Consider the following 24,373-nt stretch of genomic DNA (forward strand, 5'->3'; position numbering starts at 1 on the left):
GGAAGAAGAGGGAGGCTTGCAAACCGGAGAACACCATCCCAACCGTGAGGCACGGGGGTGGCAGAATCATGTTGTGGGGGTGCTTTGCTGCAGGAGGGACTGGTGCACTTCACAAAATAGATGGCATCATGAGGTCGGAAAATTGTGGGTATATTGAAGCAACATCTCAAGACATCAGTTAAAGCTTGGTCGCAAACGGGTCTTCCAAATGGACAATGACCCCAAGCATACTTCCAAAGTTGTGGAAAAATGTCTTAAGGACAACAAAGTCAAGGTATTGGAGTGGCCATCACAAAGCCCTGACCTCAATCTTATAGAACATTTGTGGGCAGAAATGAAAAAGTTTGTGCGAGCAAGGAGGCTTACAAACCTGACTCAGTTACACCAGTTCTGTCAGGAGGAATGGGCCAAAATTCACTCAACTTATTGTGGGAAGCTTGTGGAAGGCTACCCAAAACATTTGACCCAAGTTAAACAATTTAAAGGCAATGCTACCAAATACTAATTGAGTGTATGTAAACGTCTGACCCACTGGGAATGTGATGAAAGAAATAAAAACTGAAATATATAATTCTCTCTACTATTATTCTGACATTTTACATTCTTAAAATAAAGTGGTGATCCTAAGTGACCTAAGACTGGGAATTTTTACTAGGATTAAATGTCAGGAATTGTGAAAACTGAGTTTGAATGCATTTGGCTAAAGTGTATGTAAACTTCCGACTTCAACTGGATGTGTCTTGTCAAGCACATCTTTACCCCTGAACTTATTTAAGCTTGCCATAACAAAGGGGTAGAATACTTATTGACTAAAGACATTTCGGCTTTTCATTTTTAATTCATTTGTAACATTTCTAAAAACATATTTCCACTTTTGCACTGTGGTATTGTGTGTAGGCCAGTAACACAATCTCAATTTAATACATTTTAAATTCAGGCTGTAATACAACAAAATGTGGAAACTTCAAGGGGTGTGACTACTTTCTGAAGGCACTGCATCTAGATTAGAATCGTCTTGAAAGGGTAAGATGCACATCCCTAGTAAGTGCCTATTGAGTGTCAATTAAAGTACAGGGTTGATGATTTCATCTTAAATCAGCCATGAATCCCCCTGTGACAGGGGGAATGGAAGCTTAATATGTGCAGCAGGTAGGGGCTATTGAATGCAATATATTGTTAAAACATTTCTAGCCTTCCTGCCACAAATCACCAGGAAATGGACAAAAACACCTGCTTTTACGCTATGTTTTGACTATTAGATGTTCAATATTTCATTTGAAAAAAATATTTAAAAATGAATAGTTTCACCATATTAAAACGAGAGTTCACATAAATGAATTACTAATCACATTAAATAAATAATAATCTTCAGAAATGATATTGCCAAAGCAACAAAGGCTTTACGATGATGGTGAAAACTTGGAGACATTTTGCAGTTAAAATCTTCCTAGAAGTCACAGTGGATACAGAGGGACATGTCAAAATGCATAATTTTGCCAATTTAGCAAGTCTTTATTCATATACAAATTTGGATTTTTTGAATTCTCTATGTGGTCTATATTAAAGGGAACTTTATTTAATATAACTGGCTTTTAAAATTCAATATTGGTGCACAATTTCTACTTAAAAAAGTAAGGCACTCATTTCAATGAATGACCCTGCTACTGGGCCAGTTGGTTTCCCTCAGGTCACAGACACTGTTTGAGGCACCGTAAAACCCTCCCGCACTTGTTCGTCAGAAGGAATGTTCTGCCCATCTTGTGTTGTTTGTGAGATGTATGTTTTCCTACCTGGTTGTTTAATGAAGGAGAAGGTATTGACTCTTGTTTTAATGGCCAGCTGTGCTTTTTATAGCTACAACAGTAAAAAGTGTGTGCGTGCGAGTAAGTGAGCACACTTCTGCATGCTTGTGTCTGAGAGTACAATTGCTCATCACATCTGACAGAGTGACAGGCTCATAAGCCCTTTGTCTCCCCAGTGTGTTTGTCAATATGACAGCCAGACACAAAAGGCTTTGTATCCCAACTGCATCATGTTTATAGCACCCTACCTCTTCACCGCTCATGCTGTCTCTCTGACACAATGTTCCTCTGTCTCTCTCTTTCTGTCACCTCTCATTCTCCCTTTGTCTCACCCTACCTGTCTATCTACTTTATTTTACCTCTGATTTCACCTGTCTCTTTCTCTCGATCTGTGTACTGACCTTGCGTGTGTGTGTTCAGGTGTGCGTATGCTGGATGGAGAAGTGACAGATGTGGTGGAGGCCCACTCCCTCAGCCTCAACTCGCAGCACATCCACATCTACAGCGCCAGCTGGGGCCCAGAGGATGATGGGAAGACGGTAGACGGCCCCGCCAAGCTGGCCAAGGAGGCATTCCTCCGAGGAGTCACTGAGGTCAGTCAGTGGAGCTAATTCATTACTGGAGCACACATGGTTTATGATGCATACCTACCTAGGGTTGTTGCGATGACCTTATTATTGCCACACCAGCATTCATGAGTCGTGACCGCAGAAATATTCTATGTGACCCCTGAGTCACGGTAATCTCCTTTTATGCACTCTGGACATGCTTTGGTAGTACCCAACTTGCTAATGACCATTAGGTCGTTAATGGCCTGGTACTCAGGGCTCTATTGTCTCTCAACCGCTCTGACATCAATGCAAATGCAATCGAAATTCACATCAAACACTTATCATCAAAACAGTAGGCCTATCATACTTTTACAACTCACCTCAATGTGATGATCAATTTGAAGAAAGAAGTTCAACAGCAGGTTGAAACAGTGTAAAACATGGTTGTTGTGGGTGTTGTTTCAAAGCCTAACACAACGAAATGGACAGCACTTTCTAAATTGATGATTAATTCAAGACTCCCATGAGCAGATTAGAGTTTATGAGCCTAAACCCCCCCCCCCCCCCCCCCATTTTTTTTATAAATATAAAAAGTATGATTGTGCCCATTATACAGTACATAGCTGTACTGCATATTACACATGGCAGAAAGATATATAAAAAAACAAAACTGTTTTACGATGTCTTTGGTACATAGTTGGTCTAGCCTATACTCAAAAATTAAACAAATTCTAGTAATGGCCTTTGAGTGTGGACTGTATTATTATGCATATTGGATAGGCTGGTTACCTTATCCTACTCCAAAATGTCTATCCATTTTGTATAGTCCACGGCGAGGCTGTTGGTTCATTGATTGTGCAGGGCGGCTTACAGTTAGCCTACAATTAGTGAATTTGATTTTGAATAGCCTTTTTATATTTCATTGGGTGACACATTACCTTCAGCAGAATATCTTGCCACTATGCGTTTCCATCTCCTCCTCTTTCTGCTTTACTCCTTTATCAAGCGCGCAGATAGGCTGTCAACAGTTTAGTGAAATATGTTTAGGTGCGTAAATATGTTACTATCGATGTTGGAGAGGCCATGGCATACAGAGATTGGACGGAATATCACCTGTTGGGCAACGAGAGCATGCTCCCCAAACAGTGGTTGATGCATGGATTGAAATAAGTTTTATAATAATTATTTTTCAGCTGCTCATATTAAGAACATGCTCCACTATAAACCTGAAGTAGCCTACAAAACAGACCGATGGGAAACCGTGCAGCTTCATTCGCTATTCCAGTGCATACAGATTTTTTCCCCCTGTTTCTGTCCGTTTCATAATGGGCCATTCTAAATCTAAACTATTTTGACATATTAGTAAAAACAAGATTAAATTGAGAGTAGTCTGATGGGTGAAAATATGATCACTTGATGAGAGAACAGCTGTGCAGCCTGAGGCAAGAAACGGAGCGCAAGCTTTTTTTTAATACTTTCTCAAATCATCAATAGTCTATAGTCACATCGTGCAGCCCATATATGTTTTGATTTCTAAGACATTCTAAGGTTTGTATCATTCACAAGTTGCCAAATAACTCTAAATCTAGCATATAGGACCTGTTTCAAATGACCACTTTTACGCTCAACATAGCCACTTCATATGCGCTCTCGCTCCATAATGGGAAAAATATCCTTTCTATTTTATTCAGCTAAGTTAAATTATATTCTTATTATTATTATAAAATAAATTAGTGTCATGGGGACTTATAAGCATATCTTTTCAGCTAAATTAACAAACCTACAGCCTACGGTAGATAACATAGGCCAACTCATTATGTTCCTCTTAAATACTTTTTCTTCATATTATGTTTCTTTAGACCTGACCAAAATAAATAATGCATTTAATGTGATGGTGTATATGAAATGGTTCATTAGACTTTTTTCCAAATGTATACTGAACAAAAATATAAATGCAACACGCAACAATTTCAATGATTTTACTGAGTTAAAGTTCATATAAGGAAATCAATGAATTGAAATAAATGAATTTGGCCCTAATCTATGAATTTCACATTACTGGGCAGTGGCCAGCCATCCTCTTGGGAGCCAGACCCACCTACTGGGGAGCCAGTCCCAGCCAATTGGAATTCGTTTTTTTCCCACAAATGGGCGTTATTACAGACATACATACTCCTCAGTTTCATTAGCTGTCTGAGTGGCTGGTCTCAGACAATCCCGCAGGTGAAGAAGCCGGATGTGGAGGTCCTAGGCTTGCGTGGTTACATGTGGTCTGTGGTTGTGAGGTCAGTTGGACGTACTGCCAATTTCTCTAATATAACATTGGAGGCGGCTTATGGGATGAAATTAACTTTCAAATCTCTGGCAACAGCTCTGGTGGACATTCCTGCCGTCAGCATGCCAAACTTGAGAGATCTGTGGCAGGGTTGTGTGACAAAACTACACATTTTATCTCACTGTTCCTAGGCCGTCATTGAAAATAAGAATTTGTTCTTAAATAAAGGTTCAAAAATAAAAAAGTTGAGTGCAGCGACACTTCCCATTCAACCTGACAAAGCTTGAGAGGATCTGCAGAGGAACTCCCCAAATACAGTTGTGCCAAGCCTGTAGCGTCATAACCATGAAGACTCAAGGCTATAATCGCTGCCATAGGTACTTCAACAATGTCCTGAGTGAAGGGTTTGAATGTGACATTCTTTGTTTTTTTTGTTTTACATTTTCTTTACTTGTTTTTTTGCTTTGCGATTATGGGGTATTGTGTATATAATGATGAGGGGGAAAAATAAGGCTGTAACGTAACAAAAATGTAAAATGTCAAGGGGTCTGAACTTTCTGTCTTACTTTCTGAATGCGCTGTAGCTTCCTCACTTATTCCAAATTGCTCATGTTATTTTTTATTAGTTATAATATTTTGATATTGAATACTGCACTGTTGGGTGGGGCTTGAAAGTTAGCATTTCACTGTACATGTCCATGTGACAAATAAAAGTTGAAAGTTGAACTTGAACTCTGGGTTTCAAAGTGCGAGCAGCGCAAGTGATTTAGGCTAAACAAGGAGGTGAGTTCGGGATATCGGAAAGTATGCATCTTGAAATAGTTTTCACACAACTTTATATATCTGAACTCAGAATCAATTGGGCTACCCAAAAATAAAATTGCCACTGTGATAGAACATTTATTTTGATTGACGATTTTCGGAATTTTAATACAGCTGTGGCAGGCTCTCTCTCTACCCACGCCCCTTTCAAGTCCTATTTTGTTGCACAGTGTTTCCAGTCTTTATATGCAGTAGCAATTGAGCCTGGGGACGAGTTTACAGAACACCCAATACATTACCCATGTCATTCAGATCTCGTGTAATCCCAGCCTACACACACACGCACACCCTCTGGCAAAGATTTCCAGCTGGCAGGCAGACGCTGGAATAAGTTTGAGTGACAGAGTTAGGGCTTTGCATAGGCGCTTTGTTGTGACTTTTGTGGGACTACATTTTTAAAATTCTTGAACTTAAAATAACATTATTAACCGGTTCCCATGCTTTAAAAATAAGTTCTGTTCCGGAACAGTATAGATCACTTTAAGTTCGGGTTCTGTTCCTCAAATCATTTTGTTATTTTTCAGTTCTGTTCCCTGAACCGGTTCCAACCCTTGGTGCAGACTCTAGCGCAGTGGAAGTTTCTACTTATTGTTCACCCGTCTTGGAATACCTGATGATCAAATACCGACCCTTCTACCTCCCGAGAGGTAGAAGGGTTGGGTAGAAGGGTTTTCTTTGTTATCGTGACTGCTGAATATATTCCACCTCAGGACAACAACAACAAGCTGGCACTTAATGAATTGTACGAGGCAATAAACAAGCAGGAAACCATTCACCCAGAGGCTGCTTTTCTTTTTGCTGGCAATTTTAATTCCACGTTACTAAGACACGTGATGCCCACCCGTAGCACGTGCTCCAGCAGGTATATTGCACTGATCATCCCCAAAGCTAACACTTCCTTTGGCCGCCTTCCAGTTCTCTGCTGCCAATGACTGGAACAAATTTTAAAAATCTCTGAAGCTGGAGTCTTATACTCTAACTTTAAGCATCAGCTGTCTGAGCTGCTTACCAATCACTGCTTTGCTTTATCTTGGCCAGGTCACAGTTGTAAATGAAAACTTGTTCTCAACTGGCCTACCTTGTTAAATAAAGGTGCAATAAAAAACAAAAAAAAACGTATCAACACATCTCCTTCTCCACTGGGGCTGATAAAGTCCTAGACCACTGTTACTCAACCCACAAACAAGCATACAAGACCCTCCCCCGTCCCCCCTTTGGCAAATCAGATCATGTCTCTATACTCCTGCATCCTGCTTACAGGTTCAGAGGCTATGTTGCAGGACTGCTTTGCTAGCGCTGACTGGAATATGTGTTTCCTGCTGATACCATCGACGCGCTAACCACCTCCGTCTCGTGCTTCATCAGGAAATACATTGCAGACGTTGTCCCCACAGTGAAGATTCACTGCTTCCCCAATCAAAAGCACTGGATTAACACTGACATATGTGCTAAACTAAAGGACAGAGCTACCGCACACAGGGCTATTGCAGCCAACCACGAGCCTACGGCTAAGGACACGAACACGTACAAGAAGTCCCGCTACGACCTCCACAGAGCCATCAAACAGGCAAAATAACAATATAGGAACGAGGTGGAATCCTATTATACCGGCACCGATGCTCGACGCGTGTGGCAAGGGCTACGGTCCATTATGGATTACAAAGGTAGACCTAGCCATGATGCCTCCCTACCAGTCGAACGCAATACATTTATTCGAGCTGTGCACAAGGGCCCCTACCGTCCCAGAGGACTGGGTGATCTCGCTCTCCAAGGCCGACATGAGTAAAGTTTTTAATCTGGTCAACACTCTCCAAGGCCACGGGGTTATACGGTATTCCAGGGGGCATTCTTAGAGCATGCACAGACCAGCTGGCAGGCATCTTCACTGTAATTTTCAATCTCTCATTGCCCCCGTCTGTAATCCCTACTTGTTTTACCCTGACCAGCATCATTCCTGTGCCCAAGAACACATCATCTCCATCATCCCAGACACCCTGGACCCACTTCAATTTGCATACCGCCCCAACAGATCAACTGACAATGCACTCCACACTACCTTCTCACACGTGGACAAGAGGAATACCTACACTACCGTTCAAAAGTTTGAGGTCACTTAAAAATGTCCTTGTTTTTGAAAGAAAAGCACATTTTTTTGTCCATTAAAATAACATCAAATTGATCAGAAATACAGTGTAGACATTGTTAATGTTGTAAATGACTGTTGTAGCTGGAAGCGGCAGAGTTTTTATAGAATATCTACATAGGGGTACAGAGGCCCATTATCAGCAACTATCTGTGTTCTAATGGCACGTTGTGTTAGCTAATCCAAGTTTATAATTTAAAAGGCTAATTGATCATTAGAAAACCCTTTTGCAATTATGTCAGCACAGCTGAAAACTGTTGTGCTGATTTAAAGAAGCAATAAAACTGGCCTTCTTTAGACCAGTTGAGTATCTGGAGCATCAGCATTTGTGGGTTCTATTACAGGTTCAAAATGGCCAGAAACAAATAACTTTCTTCTGAAACTTGTCAGTCTATTTTTGTTCTGAGAAATTAAGGCTATTCCATGCGAGAAATTGCCAAGAAACTGAAGATCTGGTACAACGCTGTGTACTACTCCATTCACAGAATAGCACAAACTGGCTCTAACCAGAATAGAAAGAGTAGTGGGAGGCCTCCAGAGCACAACTGAGCAAGAGGACAAGTACATTAGTGTCTAGTTTGAGAAACAGACGCCTCAGAAGTCCTTAACTGTCAGCTTCATTAAATAGTACCCGCAAAACACCAGTCTCAACGTCAACAGTGAAGAGGCCACTCCGGGATGCACCGGTTTGAGTGTGTCAAGGTCTGCAACACTACTGGTTTTTCACACTCAACAGTTTCCCATGTGTATCAAGAATGGTCCACCACCCAAAGGACACCCAGCCAACATGACACAACTGTGGCATTGGAGTCAACATGATCCAGCATGTTGAGGCTTCCAAAACCAGCATGCTTTCAACACCTTGTAGAGTCCATGCCTCGATGAATTGAGGCTGTTTTGAGGGCAAAAGGGGGTGCAACTCAATAATAGGGAGGTGTCAGTGTATATTCCTGCTACCAGTCACCTTTCAGCCCTGTTTACATGCATATCCTACTACCAGTCACCTTTCAGCCCTGTTTACATGCATATCCTTCTATTAGTCACCTTTCATCCCTGTTTACATGCATATCCTACTACCAGTCACCTTTCAGCCCTGTTTACATGCATATCCTTCTATTAGTCACCTTTCATCCCTGTTTACATGCTTATCCTTCTACTAGTCACCTTTCAGCCCTGTTTACATGCATATCCTACTACCAGTCACCTTTCAGCCCTGTTTACATGCATATCCTTCTATTAGTCACCGTTCATCCCTGTTTACATGCATATCCTTCTATTAGTCACCTTTCATCCCTGTTTACATGCTTATCCTTCTACTAGTCACCTTTCAGCCATGTTTACATGCATATCCTACTACCAGTCACCTTTCGGCCCTGTTTACATGTATATCCTTCTATTAGTCACCTTTTAGCCCTGTTTACATGTATATCCTACTACCAGTCACCTTTCAGCCATGTTTACATGTATATCCTACTACCAGTCACCTTTCAGCCCTGTTTACATGTATATCCCTCTACCAGTCACATTTCAGCCCTGTTTACATGTATATCCTTCTACTAGTCACCTTTCAGCCCTGTTTACATGCATATCCTTCTACTAGTCACCTTTCAGCCCTGTTTACATGTATATCCTTCTACCAGTCACATTTCAGCCCTGTTTACATGCATATCCTTCTACTAGTCACCTTTCAGCCCTGTTTACATGTATATCCTACTACCAGTCACCTTTCAGCCCTGTTTACATGTATATCCTTCTATTAGTCACCTTTCAGCCCTGTTTACATGCATATCCTTCTACTAGCTACCTTTCAGCCCTGTTTAAATGTATATCCTTCTACTAGTCACTTTTTATGTATAAACCCTCTTCAACCATTCCAGTACCCCTGCACATTGAATAAAAAATAAGGTACTGGCACTGACCTGTATATACTTGCATTATCGTGTTTCTTTAACTCTCATCGTAGTTCTTGTGTGTTTTTATTTTTTTATACTATTTTCTATTATTTCTATTATTATTATTATTATCACTATTTTTGGGAAAGAGCTCTCAAGGTAAGAATTTCACTGCACTGTTTTACACCTTTTATTTATTTATTTTTCACCTTTATTTAACCAGGTAAGATAGTTGAGAACAAGTTCTCATTTGCAACTGCGACCTGGCCAAGATAAAGCATAGCAGTTCGACACATACAACAACACAGAGTTACACATGGATGTAACAAAACATACAGTCAATAATACAGTAGAAAAAAAAGTATATATACAGTGAGTGCAAATAAGGTCAAATAAGGGAGTTAAGGCAATAAATAGGCCATGGTGGCGAAGTAATTACAATATGGCAATTAAACACTTGAATGGTAGATGTGCAAAAGATGGATGTGCAAGTAGAGATACAGTGGTGCAAAAGGAGCAAAATAAATAAATACAGTATGGGAATGAGGTATACAGATGGGCTATGAACTGGTGCAGTGATCTGTGAGCTGCTCTGACAGCTGGTTCTTAAAGCTAGTGAGGGAGATGGGAATCTCCAGCTTCAGTGATTTTTGCAGTTCATTCCAGTCAGTGGCAGCAGAGAACTGGAAGGAAAGGCGACCAAAGGAGGAATTGGCTTTGGGGGTGACCAGTGAGATATACCTGCTGGAGCGTGTGCTACGAGTAGGTGCTGCTATGGTGACCAGCGAGCTGAGATAGGGCGGGGCTTTACCTAGCAGAGACTTGTAGATAACCTGTAGCCAGTGGGTTTGGCGACGAGTATGAAGCGAGGGCCAGCCAACGAGAGTGTACAGGTCGCAGTGGTGGGTAGTATATGGGGCTTTGGTGACAAAACGGATGGCACTGTGATAGACTACATCCAGTTTGCTGGATGACATCGCCGAAGTCAAGGATCGGTAGGATGGTCAGTTTTACGAGGGTATGTTTGGCAGCATGAGTGAGGGAAGCTTTGTTGCGAAATAGGAAGCCAATTCTAGATTTAATTTTGGATTAGAGATGCTTAATGTGAGTCTGGAAGGAGAGTTTACAGTCTAGCCAGACACCTAGGTATTTGTAGTTATCCACATATTCTAAGTCAGAGCCGTCCAGAGTAGTGATGCTGGATGGGCAGGCAGGTGCGGGCAATGATCTGTTGAATAGCATGCATTCAGTTTTATTTGCGTTTTAAGAGCAGTTGGAGGCCACGGAAGGAGAGTTGTATGGCATTGAAGCTCGTCTGGAGGTTAGTTAACACAGTGTTCAAGGAAGGGCCAGAAGTATACAGAATGGTGTCATCTGCGTAGAGGTGGATTAGAGAATCACCAGCAGCAAGAGCGACATCATTGATGTATACAGAGAAGAGAGTCGGCCCGAGAATTGAACCCTGTGGCACCCCCATAGAGACTGCCAGAGGTCCAGACAACAGGCCCTCCGATTTGACACACTGAGCTCTATCAGAGAAGTAGTTGGTGAACCAGGCGAGGCAATCATTTGAGAAACCAAGGCTGTTGAGTCTGCCAATAAGAATGTGGTGATTGACAGAGTCGAAAGTCTTGGCCAGGTTGATGAATACAGCTGCACAGTAATGTCTCTTATCGATGGCGGTTATGATATCGTTAAGGACCTTGAGCGTGGCTGAGGTGCACCCATGACCAGATCGGAAACCAGATTGCATAGCGGAGAAGGTACGATGTGATTCAAAATGGTCAGTAATCTGTTTGTTTACTTGGCTTTCGAAGACCTTAGAGATGCAGGGTAGGATAGATATAGGTCTGTAGCAGTTTGGGTCTAGAGTGTCTCCCCCTTTGAAAAGGGGGATGACTGCGGCAGCTTTCCAATATGTGGGAATCTCAGACAATACGAAAGAGAGGTTGAACAGGCTAGTAATAGGGGTTGCAACAATTTCTGCAGATAATTTAAGAAAGAGAGGGTCCAGATTGTCTAGCCCGGCTGATTTGTAGGAGTCCAGATTTTGCAGCTGTTTCAGAACATCAGCTATCTTGATATGGGTGAAGAAGAAATGGTGATGGTGAAATTCTCAATTATAGTGGATTTGTCGGTTGTAACAGTGTTTCCTAGCCTCAGAGTAGTGGGTAGCTGGGATGAGGTGCTCTTATTCTTCATGGACTTTACAGTGTCCCAGAACCTTTTTGAGTTTGTACTGCAGGATGCAAATTTATGTTTAAAAAAGCTAGCCTTAGCTTTCCTAACTGCCTGTGTATATTAGTTATTAACTTCCCTGAAAAGTTGCATATCACGGGGGCTATTCAATGCTAATGCAGAACGCCACAGGATGTTTTTGTGCTGGTCAAGGGCAGACAGGTCTGGAGTGAACCAAGGGCTATAGCTATTCCTGGTTCTAAATTTTTTGAATGGGGCATGCCTATTTAAGATGGTGAGGAAGGCACTTTTAAAGAATAACCAAGCATCCTCTACTGTCGGGATGAGGCCAATGTCGTTCCAGGATACCCCGGCCAGGCCGATTAGAAAGGCCTGCTCGCAGAAGTGTTTCAGGGAGCGTTTGACAGTGATGAGGGGTGGTTGTTTGCTCGCAGACCCATTACGGATGCAGGCAATGAGGCAGTGATGGCTGAGATCTTGTTTGAAAACAGCAGAGGTGTATTTGGGGGGTGAGTTAGTTAGGATGATATCTACGAGGGTGCCCGTGTTTACGGATTTGGGGTTATATCTGGTAGGTTCATTGATAAATTGTGTGAGATTGAGGGCATCAACCTTAGATTGTAGGATGGCCGTGGTGTTAAACATGTCCCAGTTTAGGTCACCTAGCAGCACGAGCTCAGAAGATAGATGGGATGCAATCAAATCACATATGGTGTCGAGGGCACAGCTGGGGGCAGAGGGTGGTCTATAGCAGGTGGCAACGGTGAGAGACTTGTTTCTGGAAAGGTTATTTTTTAGAAGTAGAAACTCAAATTGTTTGGGTACAGACCTGGATAGTAAGACAGAACTCCGCAGGCTATCTTTGCAGTAAATTGCAACACCGCCCCCTTTGGCAGTTCTATCTTGTCGGAAAATGTTATAGTTAGGAATGGAAATGTCAAGGTTTTTGGTGGTCTTCCTAAGCCAGGATTCAGACACGGCTAGGACATCCGGATTGGTGGAGTGTGCTAGGGCAGTGAATAAAACAAACTTAGGGAGGAGGCTTCTAATGTTAACATGCATGAAACCAAGGCTTTTACGGTTGCAGAAGTCAACAAATGAGAGAGCCTGGGGGATGGGAGTGGAGGTAGACACTGCAGGGCCTGGAGTAACCTCTACATCACCAGAGGAACAGAGGAGGAGTAGGATATGGGTACGGCTAAAGGCTAACAGAACTGGACTCCTAGTACGTTCAAAACAGAGAGTAAAAGGAGCAGATTTCTGGGCACGGTAGAATATATTCAAGGCATAATGTACAAACAAAGGTATAGTAGGATGTGAATACAGTGGGGGTAAACCTGTGCATATAGTGATAATGAAAGAGATATTGTCTCTAGAAATAGCATTTAAACCAGGTGATGTCACTGCGTGTGTGGGGGGTGGAACTAAATTGTTAGGCAAGGCATGTTGAGCAGTGCTAGAGGCTCTACAATGAAATAAAACAATAGTTACAAACCAGGACAGCAATCGACATGGCATGATGACGTTAGGGAAAGGCATGCATAGCCGGGTGATCATATCAAGTCCAGTGCGTGGCTTCAGGCAGCTAGCGGCACGGGGCTAGCAGGCTAACAGAAAGGCCTTAGAGGGATGACGCGACGGAGGGAAGTCTGTTGTGGCCCCCTCGTGCAGTTACATCAGCGGACGGATCAGCAGGGCTCCGTGTGGCAAACCAGGCCAATTGGCAAAATATGTATAGTGGCCGAAGTAATATGTCCGAAGGGCCTCTTAAGCCAGCAGTCCAATGTGCTTTAGATAGCTAGCAGGCCGCAGATTAGCGGCTGTGCGTTCAGGGGTCGTTAGCTGCTATAATTCCAGGTGGAAAAAAAATATATAAAAATATCATAATAAAAATGTTTTTTTTTTAAATAAAAAAATTGGTTCAGAGCTTGCGGTGGGAATCCGGAGATATCGAGAAGAATAAGTTCGACTAGCTTTGGTTTGAGTCACGCTGTACAGACTGGCGAGAGTTGTCTGGGATAAAGGTAGCGGATGACTGCTAGCAAAGGATAGCTGACTGCTAGCTAGTGGCTTTGGAATGTATTCGATGGGCCTCGTAAGCCAACAGTCCGTTGTGCTCTAGACAGCTAGCATTCAGGGGACGTTAGCTGCGAAGGTCGGAAGGTGATTAGGTTCAGAGCTTGCGATAGGAATCTGGGGATATGGAGAGAAAAATAAGTCTGGTATGCTCTGGTTGAATTGCGTTGTACAAACTGGCGAGAGCTTTCCGAGCTAGAGGTTAGCTGATGACCGTTAGCTGGCTAGTTAGCTGGCTAGTTTATGTTGGAGATATTCCAGTAAGAGGCAAAGAAAAATATGTTAGAGAAAAAGCAGGTCCACACCACATTGGGTGAGGTGGGTTGCAGGAGAGTATTTTGAAGTAAGGGTTTAGAAAAATATAAAAAGATATGCGAAGAAAATATATAAAAATATATATACATGGGACACGACAAGACGAACGACTAATACATCTGACTGCTACGCCATCTTGGATTTCCGCAACACCTGTTGTGCACGTGGCCAATAAACTTTGAAACTTGAAACAAATCTGCAATGACAAATGGCAGAGGAGAATTGGGAGCAAAATCGCTGACACAGAGTTAGATTTAGATAGGAAGGGAATAGAGGATAGCCATCGCTGTAAGAATGTGGGGAGAGGGAGTTTCAATGTCAGAAATATGATTCATATAACAAAAATCTCACATCTAACACTCCTAGGATAATGGACCGATGGAAAGAAAATAATAGCCTGCAGCAAAACAGGACATTTTCTGTTTTACTGAAAAGATTCCCATAATGAACTGAATACCTGTTGATTTAGATTTAATCCACAAGAAAACAAAGCAATGCATCAGTAGAACCATGCTGAAAAGAGATGGTCTTCTTTTTAAGGTATCAGGACTGGTGAGCTGGAAGAGAGCAGGAGAGTCCCACTGAGTCACATGCTGGGACAAACCCTCTACAGGGGATAGGGATTGGGAAATAACATTCTCACAGCACTTCTTTAGATCCATAAAGACTGTGGGCGCATTCTCTAAGCAGTACTGTAATGCATGTGTGAGATACGATTTGTTTTGTTCATGTCGTTGGCACTCCCACGCCCACCTCCACTGTTTCTCATCTCAGTCTCAGCTGGAGTTGAGGCACAACACAGTGTGTGCCTATCTAGTCCCTCCTCCCCGTCATATCTCTTTCTTGCCCCTGCTCTTTTATGCAACCTCTTTCACATTTTCAATCAATCCCTCTGTTTCTCCATTAGGGATGAGCACGGATATCCGAACGGACATTAGTATTCGATTACTTAGTGGGCTTCCGAGAGGTGCAGCGGTCTAAGGCACTGCATCTCAGTGCAAGAGGTGTCACTACAGTCCCTGGTTCAAATCCAGGCTGTATCACATCCGGCCGTGATTGGGAGTCCCATGGGGCGGCGCACAATTGGCCCAGCGTTGTCTGAGTTTGGCTGGGGTAGGACGTCATTGTAAATAAGAATTTGTTCTTAATTGACTTGCCTAGTTAAATAAAGGTAACATTTTTTTTTGGAGGGGGGGAGGTGATAGGCCTAATTTGATCATGGAAAAAGTGTTGTTATAAATTCAATTAGATTTTCCTTGTGACATTGTTACTTAAAGGATATACCATGACCTGTTACTTTTTGCGGAAAAATACGGAGAAAAGCAGCCTGTCCTGTGTTTACCTCTCCCAGGGGCATTTGCATCATTCTGGCTGGACAAGAGTCACTTTTTTTTAAATTGTGAATTTTGACTATCTGGATATCCGAAGAAATGTGATATTATTCGAACAGTGAAATAATGTCAAATGCCCATTCGTATTCTGCATATTTGTTCAACTGTGCCACTATGCTATATCCATATCCTTTTTATTGTTGAATGTTGTCTTTCTCCATCTCTATTGTTTTCCCTCTTCCTCTTCTCTCTCCCACTCTCCTTTCTCTCTGCACTCTCTATTTCTCTCCTTTCTCTCTGTACTCTCCATCTGAAGGATATTTTCTCCTCAGTTTGTAGCTCCTCTTATATATTTGGTTCTGAAAAGAAAAAGCTTCAAAGTGTATCTTTATTGTGATATGCCTGCATTTCCATTGTTATGATGGAATGGCCCAGTTGTGACTAATGGCCTCCTTATGGAGATGACAGAAGGAGAGAAGTTGGATATAAGTGTATTCAGTAGATAATATTATACTGAATCATCATGCAGCTGCTGCTCCTCCTACCAGTCCAGTACAATCATGCCCTCCCGAGTTGCGCAACGGTCTAAGGCACTGCGCCTCAGTGCTAGAGGTGTCACTACAGACCCTGGTTCGATTCCGGGCTGTATCACAACCGGCCGTGATTGGGACTCTCATAGGGCGGCGCACAATTGTTCCAGCGTCGTCTGCATTATGGTTTGGCTGGGGTAGGCTGTCATTGTAAGTAAGAATTTGTTATTAGTTAAATAAAGGTTAAATAAATAAATAGATATTGGAAAAACTGTCCACATTTAGTTTTCGTCAGCCAACAAGATGAGTAGTAGGTACTACCGAACAGCAAAAGCATTAGCATATGTCAATCTACTATTCCCTATAGTACAAAAATAGACCTATTCTGCGCGGAAAATAAATATTCCAAACAGTCTGGGACAGTTGTGGGATGCGATCGAACTAACTTCAGTGATGAAGTGATCATTTTTTTAACTGGCTTTTCCGCAGCAGTAGTCTACCATATAGTTCATGATGCATTAATAAGAGTTATGCCGGCAGCAGTGCAGTGTGTGTCAGAAAGAATACAACAGCATATCACATCCAGTGAAAGGATGTCAAGGCTTTTACAGGATGGAGGGGTAAACATCCTTGTCTGGTGCAATATTTCACACTATCAGTCTCTCAACTGAAAAACTCACACACATACAGATGCATGCACGCACACACACACAAACTCCATCTGCATCTATCTCTCCATATACACACACTTGAGCGTGCGTGTGTGTTATATCTATCCCTGCGTGCTATACTGTATGTCTGTCTGTATGTCTGTCTGTGCTATACTGTTTGTCTCTGTATGTCTGTCTGTGTATGTCTGTGCTATACTGTATGTCTCTGTATGTCTGTCTGTGTGCTATACTGTATGCCTCTGTATGTCTGTCTGTGTGCTATACTGTATGTGTCTATGTGTCTGTGTGCTATACTGTTTGTCTCTGTATGTCTGTCTGTGTGTCTGTCTGTCTGCTATACTGTCTGTCTGTCTGTGTGTCTGTCTGTGCTATACTGTATGTCTCTGTATGTCTATCTGTATGTCTCTGTATGTCTGTGTGTCTGTCTGTCTGCTATACTGTATGTCTCTGTATGTCTGTCTCTGTCTGTGCTATACTGTATGTCTCTCTGTGTCTGTCTGTGCTGTACTGTATGTCTCTGTGTGTCTGTGTCTGTCTGTGCTATACTGTATGTCTCTGTGTCTGTGCTACACTGTATGTCTCTGTATGTCTGTCTGTGTGCTATACTGTATGTCTCTGTCTGTCTGTCCATCTGTCCGTCCGTCCGTCCGTCTGTCTGTGCTATACTGTATGTCTCTGTGTGTCCGTCTGTGCTATACTGTATGTCTTTTTTTTGTGTTGAAACCCGTGTGTCATCCTTGCCTATATGTGTTCATTTCCAGGGCCGCGGCGGGCTGGGCTCCATCTTTGTGTGGGCGTCGGGGAACGGTGGTCGTGAGAAGGACAGCTGTAACTGTGATGGTTACACCAACAGCATCTACACCCTGTCCATCAGCAGCACCACCCAGTATGGCATGGTGCCCTGGTACAGCGAGGCCTGCTCCTCCACCCTCGCCACCACCTTCAGCTCTGGGAACCCTAATGAGAAACAGATAGTGAGTAGTACTGACACACACACACACTCTCTTACACACACACACACACACACACACACACATACAGTATAACACACATCTTCCACGCATTTTCAGGTCTAGAAACCCCAATGAGAAACAGATGATGTGAGTCATCATTAGCAATCCCTCGAGGTCCAGGATGATCTTTATCACATACAACAAAGCAGAAAGTACAACATAAAACCGTCTCCTAATAATGAAGCATATCGAAACACCCACACACCCACTTCAACCTCAACCAGAAACATTTAGCAAGTACCTCTGATACGCACACACACACACCTCTAGGATCGCTCCAACACACATCAGAGGAAACCTCATAGAAACAGATTGACACTGAAACACAAACACACAGCAGCGTAAAACTCCACTTGAAACAGCTAGTGATTCATTCCAAACTATTGACTAATATAGTGCGACTAATATAGTCACTATAGTGACTAATATGACTATAGTGACTAATATACCAAACTATAGTGACTAATATACACCACTCTTCCCTGACCACAACTAATATGAATCCTCCTGCAACTCAATGCTTTCTCCGCGTTCCTCCCAAACACACCAGAGGGCTGCTGCAGGTGAACAAACACGTCTCTCAGTCTGGCAGTGTCATTGTCTTACTCTGAGGTGGTTAACTGAAGGCACAACGCTCCAACTAATGCACTTCTGTTTTAGTAGTCGCATGCTGCTTGTTGTCTCAACAAGCAATCAATCGCAATGTTTATACTCTGTTATCGGTACGGTTACAAGACAATAACCAGTCACAATGTTTGACCAAGTTGCAGGTGGTGTTTCAGTTCATGGAAGACCCTCTGCTTTTGTGGCATTATTCCAGTGATGTAAGCTGTAAGAACCAGTCTTGATACCCTAAAATGAACGGCATCTCTTTTCAGCGTGGTTCTAAAGAGATGTGTTCACTAGACCGTGGTATTTTCAGTGTTCTGGGGCATACAGTAGCTTGTAAGTTACACAGACACACACACACTGAGTGGGTTGATTAGCTAACGTTCTGCCTGTCATACCTGATGTGTCTTCACATTGCTCCAGACATGCCTCATTAACTCTGCCTCTGACAACAGGTACAACACTCTGGACTTTGCTGCCCCCCCCCCCCCCCTTTCTTCTCCATCATCTTTTTGTCCCTCCTGGGCAGAAGTCACCCAATGTCAAAATACTCTCAACTCTTTATTTTGCATCGATAAGTAGTGCGTTTAAATGAGTTGTGCCATTTGCATGTGAGATCAGCCCGTTTCTGTAGGAATCTATATAACTGTTATTTTTTCTTGTCTCTCTTCCCCTAGGTGACCACAGACCTGAGACAGAAGTGTACAGACACCCACACGGGGACGTCAGCATCGGCCCCCCTGGCTGCTGGGATCATCGCCCTGGCTCTGGAGGCCAAGTGAGTTATCTCTGTTTAGGGATGGGCGCGGTTATCTGGAAATCCGAACGGTCGTTAGTATTCGATAACTTGAGTGAGTGTTCATTTTTGGAGAATTTATTTTTAGGCTTATTTTGACAATGTGGCATTTGAAATACTTTATTTAATAAAACAACAAACTTTTGAATGTATTTTTTTATAACTGCCCGTTGACCTACTGCTGCGCGTTTAGCCCTTGTCTGCCCTGACATCAGTATGCTATTTCCACCCACTTCAAATAGCAACTACAGGGCGCATACAGAGTTTCAATTAGACCTGACACATCTATGCAAAATACACACCAGAAACTATTTTTGTAACATAATCAGTTCTATCATGGCGAAAAACTATGTAGAAAAGCATCCTGTCCACTGTTTACCTCTGCCATGTGCATTCGCATCATTCTGATTGGTCCAGAGCATGTTTAATTTTGTTTAGTTTTTTTTACCCGAAAAAAATGTAATGATATTATTTGAATAGTGAAATAATATCAAATCCCCATCCGTATCTCAGTTACACGCTAATATCTCTGTTAACCTGTCAACCTTACATCTCTTCCAACCCTGTTCCTGGAGATCTACCACCATCCTGTAGGCTTTCGCTTCAACCCTAATCTAGCGCACCTGATTCTTATAATTGGCTGGTTGATAAGCTGAATCAGGTTAGTTGCAACTGGGGTAGAAGCGAAAACCTACAGGAGGATAGCCCCCCCCCCCCCAAGAACAGTAGAACACCTCTGTTTAACTAGTCTCTCAGTAGAACATATAGTATCTCAATAGAATAAGACAACTGCCCTGAAAAGAATAGTGTGTGGTTGCTTGTGAGACTGGCATAGCCAGCCAGTGATCAGGTCTGTTGACTACTCCTATAGTAGCCTACATCTCTTTGTATCTCCTCCCTCATTATTGATAGGCTGTCAGATCCAGTCAGCTGTCAGTCCTCAGGCTCATACACTCTACATCTTCATTAGCGCATGCCTGGCATGTGTCCGAACTGTCCTCCCACAAACACTGTCACTGGGCAAAGACAAAAGGTGTGTATAGTATTATACGGTGCATTCGGAAAGTATTCAGACCCCTTGACCTTTTCCACATTTTGTTACGTTACAACCTTATTCTAAAATTGATTAAATTGTTTTTTCTCATCAATCTACACACAATTCCCCATTAAAAAAATGGATTTCATACATTTTTGCAAATAAAGAAACAATTCCGAACTGAAATGTTACATATACATTAGTATTTACTCGGTACTTTGTTGAAGCACCTTTGGCAGCGATTACAGCTTCGAGTCTTGGGTATGATGCTACAAGCTTGGCACACATGTATTTGGGTAGTTTCTGCCATTCTTCTCTGCAGATCCTCTGAGGCTCTGTCAGATTGGATGGGGAGCATTGTTGCACAGTTATTTTCAAGTCTCTCCAGAGGTGTTCGATCGGGTTCAAGTCCGGGCTCTGCCTGGGCCACTCAAGGACATTCAGAGATTTGTCCCTAAACCACTCTGGCATTGTCATGGCTGTGCGCTTAAGTGGATCAGGTTTTCATAAAGGAAAAAGTCAAGGGGTCTGAATACTTTCCGAATGCACTGTATGTACTGCATAGGGGCGGCAGGGTAGCCTAGTGGTTAGAGCGTTGGACTAGTAACCGAAAGGTTGCAAGTTCAAATCCCCGAGCTGAACAGGCAGTTAACCCACTGTTCCTAGGCCGTCATTGAAAATAAGAATTTGTTCTCAACTGACTTGCCTAGTTAAATAATAAAAAAATAAAAAAATACTGGTAGTCATTGCAACCCTCCAGCCACTGCAGCTACAGAGAAGGGCGTTGTCAATGCAGGGAGAAAGTTTGCTTCAATTTACCCTATCATTCACAAACAATGAATGTCCAAACCAAATAATTCTCCACAAAGTGTAGATCACCTCAGCATTTCCTGAGAGAGAGCAATAATAACAGATCTGCCTGCATTTCTCCAGCAGATGGAATTCATGGAGATTGAATCATTTAATAGGGAGAGCGCTGTTTTTCCAGCGAGGTGACATTGAGTGGATGGAGGGATGTCCATTAATAACACATGAGTGTGAGACGTGAATGGTGACGGAGGGAGTGTATGGATGTGAAAGGTTGTTGAGGTGAGAGTCTGCTGCTTCCACTTCTGCTGTCAAGCTGCGGAGCAGTTCTAGCGCTTCTATTTCTGCCTCGGCCCGGGGCAGGCAGCGAGTTGAGCTGTAAACCCATGTGATTCATGGTTTGATTATCTTTGCCCGCGGGCCTCCAGTTCTCCGCTCACTCCAAAGGCATGTGCTCCCTAAACTTCTTGTCCTCTCTGCTCTACCTACCTACATACTGCCGCTCCCTGCTAAATCAGCTGGAGAGGTTTAATATGGCCCTTCTATTTTGTGAAAGGTGACCCGTCCTGGCGTCCTTCAAGAACAAAACCTTTAGCAGCTTGGCTTGACGTCATTACTGACTGCTCTACGTGGGCTACTGTTCAGTACAGTACTCTGCTATACTACTTTAAGGTGTTACTGTGTTCTCTCACCATTAAACACCAGTGTTTTATGGCTGCCTTTTATTATGGTGCTGTTACTGGACACTGCTGATAAAACCTTATGGACCAGGTGCACGTCCATTTCACTGCTGTGTGTGACTGACATTGACATGTCTCTAGTGGTGTTTGTATCCACCTTTTTTGTGTTGCATGTCTTTCTTTCCTATCTGTCTGAACTATGAACCTGATGTGGACGGACATCTCTCTCTCTCTCTCTCTCTCTCTAGAAATGTCTCATAAACTCTCTTTTAATAGGACATCTCTAATATAAGAGTACATATCTTTCTCTCTCTGTATAGTATGAACCTGACGTGGCGGGACATGCAGCACTTGGTGGTGAGAACCTCTCACCCCGCCCACCTCAGCACTGACGACTGGAGGACCAATGGAGTGGGCCGCAAAGGTAACAGGAGAGCTCTCATTGGACATGCCTTGGCTGACTGAACTACATGATAAGTGGACACTCTGACTCTTTGGAACTTCACTCATGGTTTTTCTGTCTCTGTCAGTGAGTCATTCGTATGGGTATGGTCTGCTGGATGCGGGGGCCATGGTGGCTCTGGCTCAGAACTGGACCAGCGTGGGCCCACAGCACCAGTGTGTCCTCACCATGCTCTCAGAGCCGAGGGACATAGGTAGCCGGCTGCTGTTCAGTAAGACATTGGACTCCTGCTGGGGCAGACCAGAGTATGTCAACTCTCTGGAGCATGTCCAGGCCCGCCTCACTCTCTCCTACAACCACAGAGGAAACCTGGCTATACACCTCATCAGCCCCCTAGGGACACGCTCTACCCTGCTGGCTCCCAGGTACACCCTCACACACACCTACTGTAGAAATACAAAGGAAACCTCATCAACCTCATATCAGTCTGATAGATGCACCATCCTCCGGGTAAACATAAACATATTCACGGAATAACACAGTGCAGTGTTTGTCGTTTTTAAATTTATGATTGCTTGAAGTGCTGTGTATTTTTAGCAGCCGTTCTGGGAGGTATTGTTTTTGAAGAGCCCTTCATGGTTTAGGATGGTTGCTATGATATCTATGTTTTTGGCTGTGAGCCCTAACTACTCTCTCTGTGTCTCTCTCTTTCTCCCCCTCTTTTCAGGCCTAAAGACTATTCGCCAGAGGGATTTATTGACTGGGCTTTCATGACCACCCACATGTGGGATGAGGACCCTCGAGGGGAGTGGACCCTGGAGATCGAGAACGTCTCAGAACAAGGACACGACTATGGTAAGAGGACATCTGTGTACCTTCATACCCCTCCTCACATACACGGGAGAGGCTCCTCCCTCCTCTTTCCCCTCTCCTTACTCCAGAAGGTCTCTGCTGTCGTTTGTTACAGTCTCAGCACAGCAGGAGAAATAAGATGAGTGAGTCTCTTTACTCCCTCTGCCTCCTCTTCATCCATATTCCTGTCCACACCATATCAGTACTCTCTCTCGTTCTTAATCAGCAATTCTTCTCCTCTCCCTGTGTTTGTCAGTCAGTTCACCTACCTCTTCACCGTCATCATATTAGTATCTCTCTGACACTCACCCATTCTCTCCTCTTAGAGATATTGAATTGTTCATTCCTTCTGTTCTTCTTTCTCCCTTGAATTTGAAATGTGTTCACCCTCTCTCTCTCTTTCTTCCTCTCCTCCCTCTCTCTCTTCCTTTCTCCTCCACCCCTCACAGGTGAGTTGAGTCAGTTTACTCTGATCCTGTACGGTACGGGCTCCAGCTCCAATAACCCCTCGTCTCCTGACTTCCCCCGGCCTTCCAACAACAGCTGCAAGACCTTCGACACCCAGCAGATCTGCATCGGTGAGACTGACTGTCCGAGACACACAGACATCTGTAGCACTAAAAGATTCCAGATGGGATTAGAAGCCTCTTGGTGACACTCAGCATGTGGATGTGGGGTTCTCATGCATATGATGCAGGTTGGCATTTTTTGAGATGACTCATGTACTAGAGGCAGCTCTGCAGAGTGGTCACTAGCTGGCACAGCCACAAAGTTATCAAATCGGATTTTAAACCTATGCTTAACCTCCACCACACTGCTAAAGCCAGGTATACACAACACGGTTTTGGCCCCGATATAGTTTTTGAGATCAGAGACAAAATTCCCATGTCGTTGCCTACTCGGGGTGCGCGCTGGCCCCGACACTCGTTTAATGTTATCGGTATAAGCGACACAATCTGATTCCCTCTTTGAGCAGTTCCAGACATCCCGATATTTTCAAAAATGTTGGATTTTATCAGCACAAAATCTTCAATGATCTTGCAGTGTGAGATGTGCAATGACAAGTTTTAAGAAAGGTGATCAGCAATAGCCTATGAGAGCTTTCAAAAAAAGTATCCAGTGAGATGATGACGTTGTTTCGCATCACACAAAATGTGTAGACTCTCGAGCAGGAGCGATGCATTTGTACTTGCCTTTAACCAAAGTGACAAATCGTTACGCCTCTGAAGTTCACAAGCAATGTTATTCAAATCAAAATGTTAACTAAATATTTTAACTCTGTATGGCAGGTGTGAATGTCTGACTGAAAACATTTTCGTGAGACATTGTGGTGGTATCGAAAATCCTCACGGCCAAGTGAAGAATCTTGTATTGTGTGACACCCCATCTGTGCCACATCGTTTAGTGTGCGTACCACTACTTTGGCAAGACAAAAAAACACAGGAAAGACGGTCGTTTAATGTGAGAGGCTCAGCGATGTTAGGATTTTGAAAGTCGTGTAGTGTACACCCGGTTTTACCATAATGCCTAAAGCTAACCTTAAATTAAGACCTAAAAGCACATTTTTGCT

At 43.1% G+C, this 24,373-nt stretch overlaps 1 protein-coding gene across 4 annotated transcripts in view; it reads left to right on the forward strand.

The window, feature by feature from the left end:
* Nucleotides 1-24,373, forward strand: part of LOC110522396 (furin) — a 179,974-nt gene that overhangs the window by 152,602 nt on the left and 2,999 nt on the right. For all 4 annotated transcript variants that reach the window (XM_036977103.2, XM_036977112.2, XM_036977108.2 and 1 more), the window contains exons 8-14: nucleotides 2,223-2,395; nucleotides 17,369-17,581; nucleotides 18,907-19,007; nucleotides 21,869-21,972; nucleotides 22,079-22,376; nucleotides 22,679-22,806; nucleotides 23,253-23,381. In XM_036977103.2, coding sequence (XP_036832998.1) covers nucleotides 2,223-2,395; nucleotides 17,369-17,581; nucleotides 18,907-19,007; nucleotides 21,869-21,972; nucleotides 22,079-22,376; nucleotides 22,679-22,806; nucleotides 23,253-23,381 — 1,146 coding nt within the window. The remainder of the gene's footprint in view (nucleotides 1-2,222; nucleotides 2,396-17,368; nucleotides 17,582-18,906; nucleotides 19,008-21,868; nucleotides 21,973-22,078; nucleotides 22,377-22,678; nucleotides 22,807-23,252; nucleotides 23,382-24,373) is intronic.

Source organism: Oncorhynchus mykiss, chromosome 1 (assembly GCF_057628025.1).
Source record: "Oncorhynchus mykiss isolate SJ-2025 chromosome 1, ASM5762802v1, whole genome shotgun sequence".
NCBI classification, from domain to species: Eukaryota; Metazoa; Chordata; class Actinopteri; order Salmoniformes; family Salmonidae; genus Oncorhynchus; species Oncorhynchus mykiss.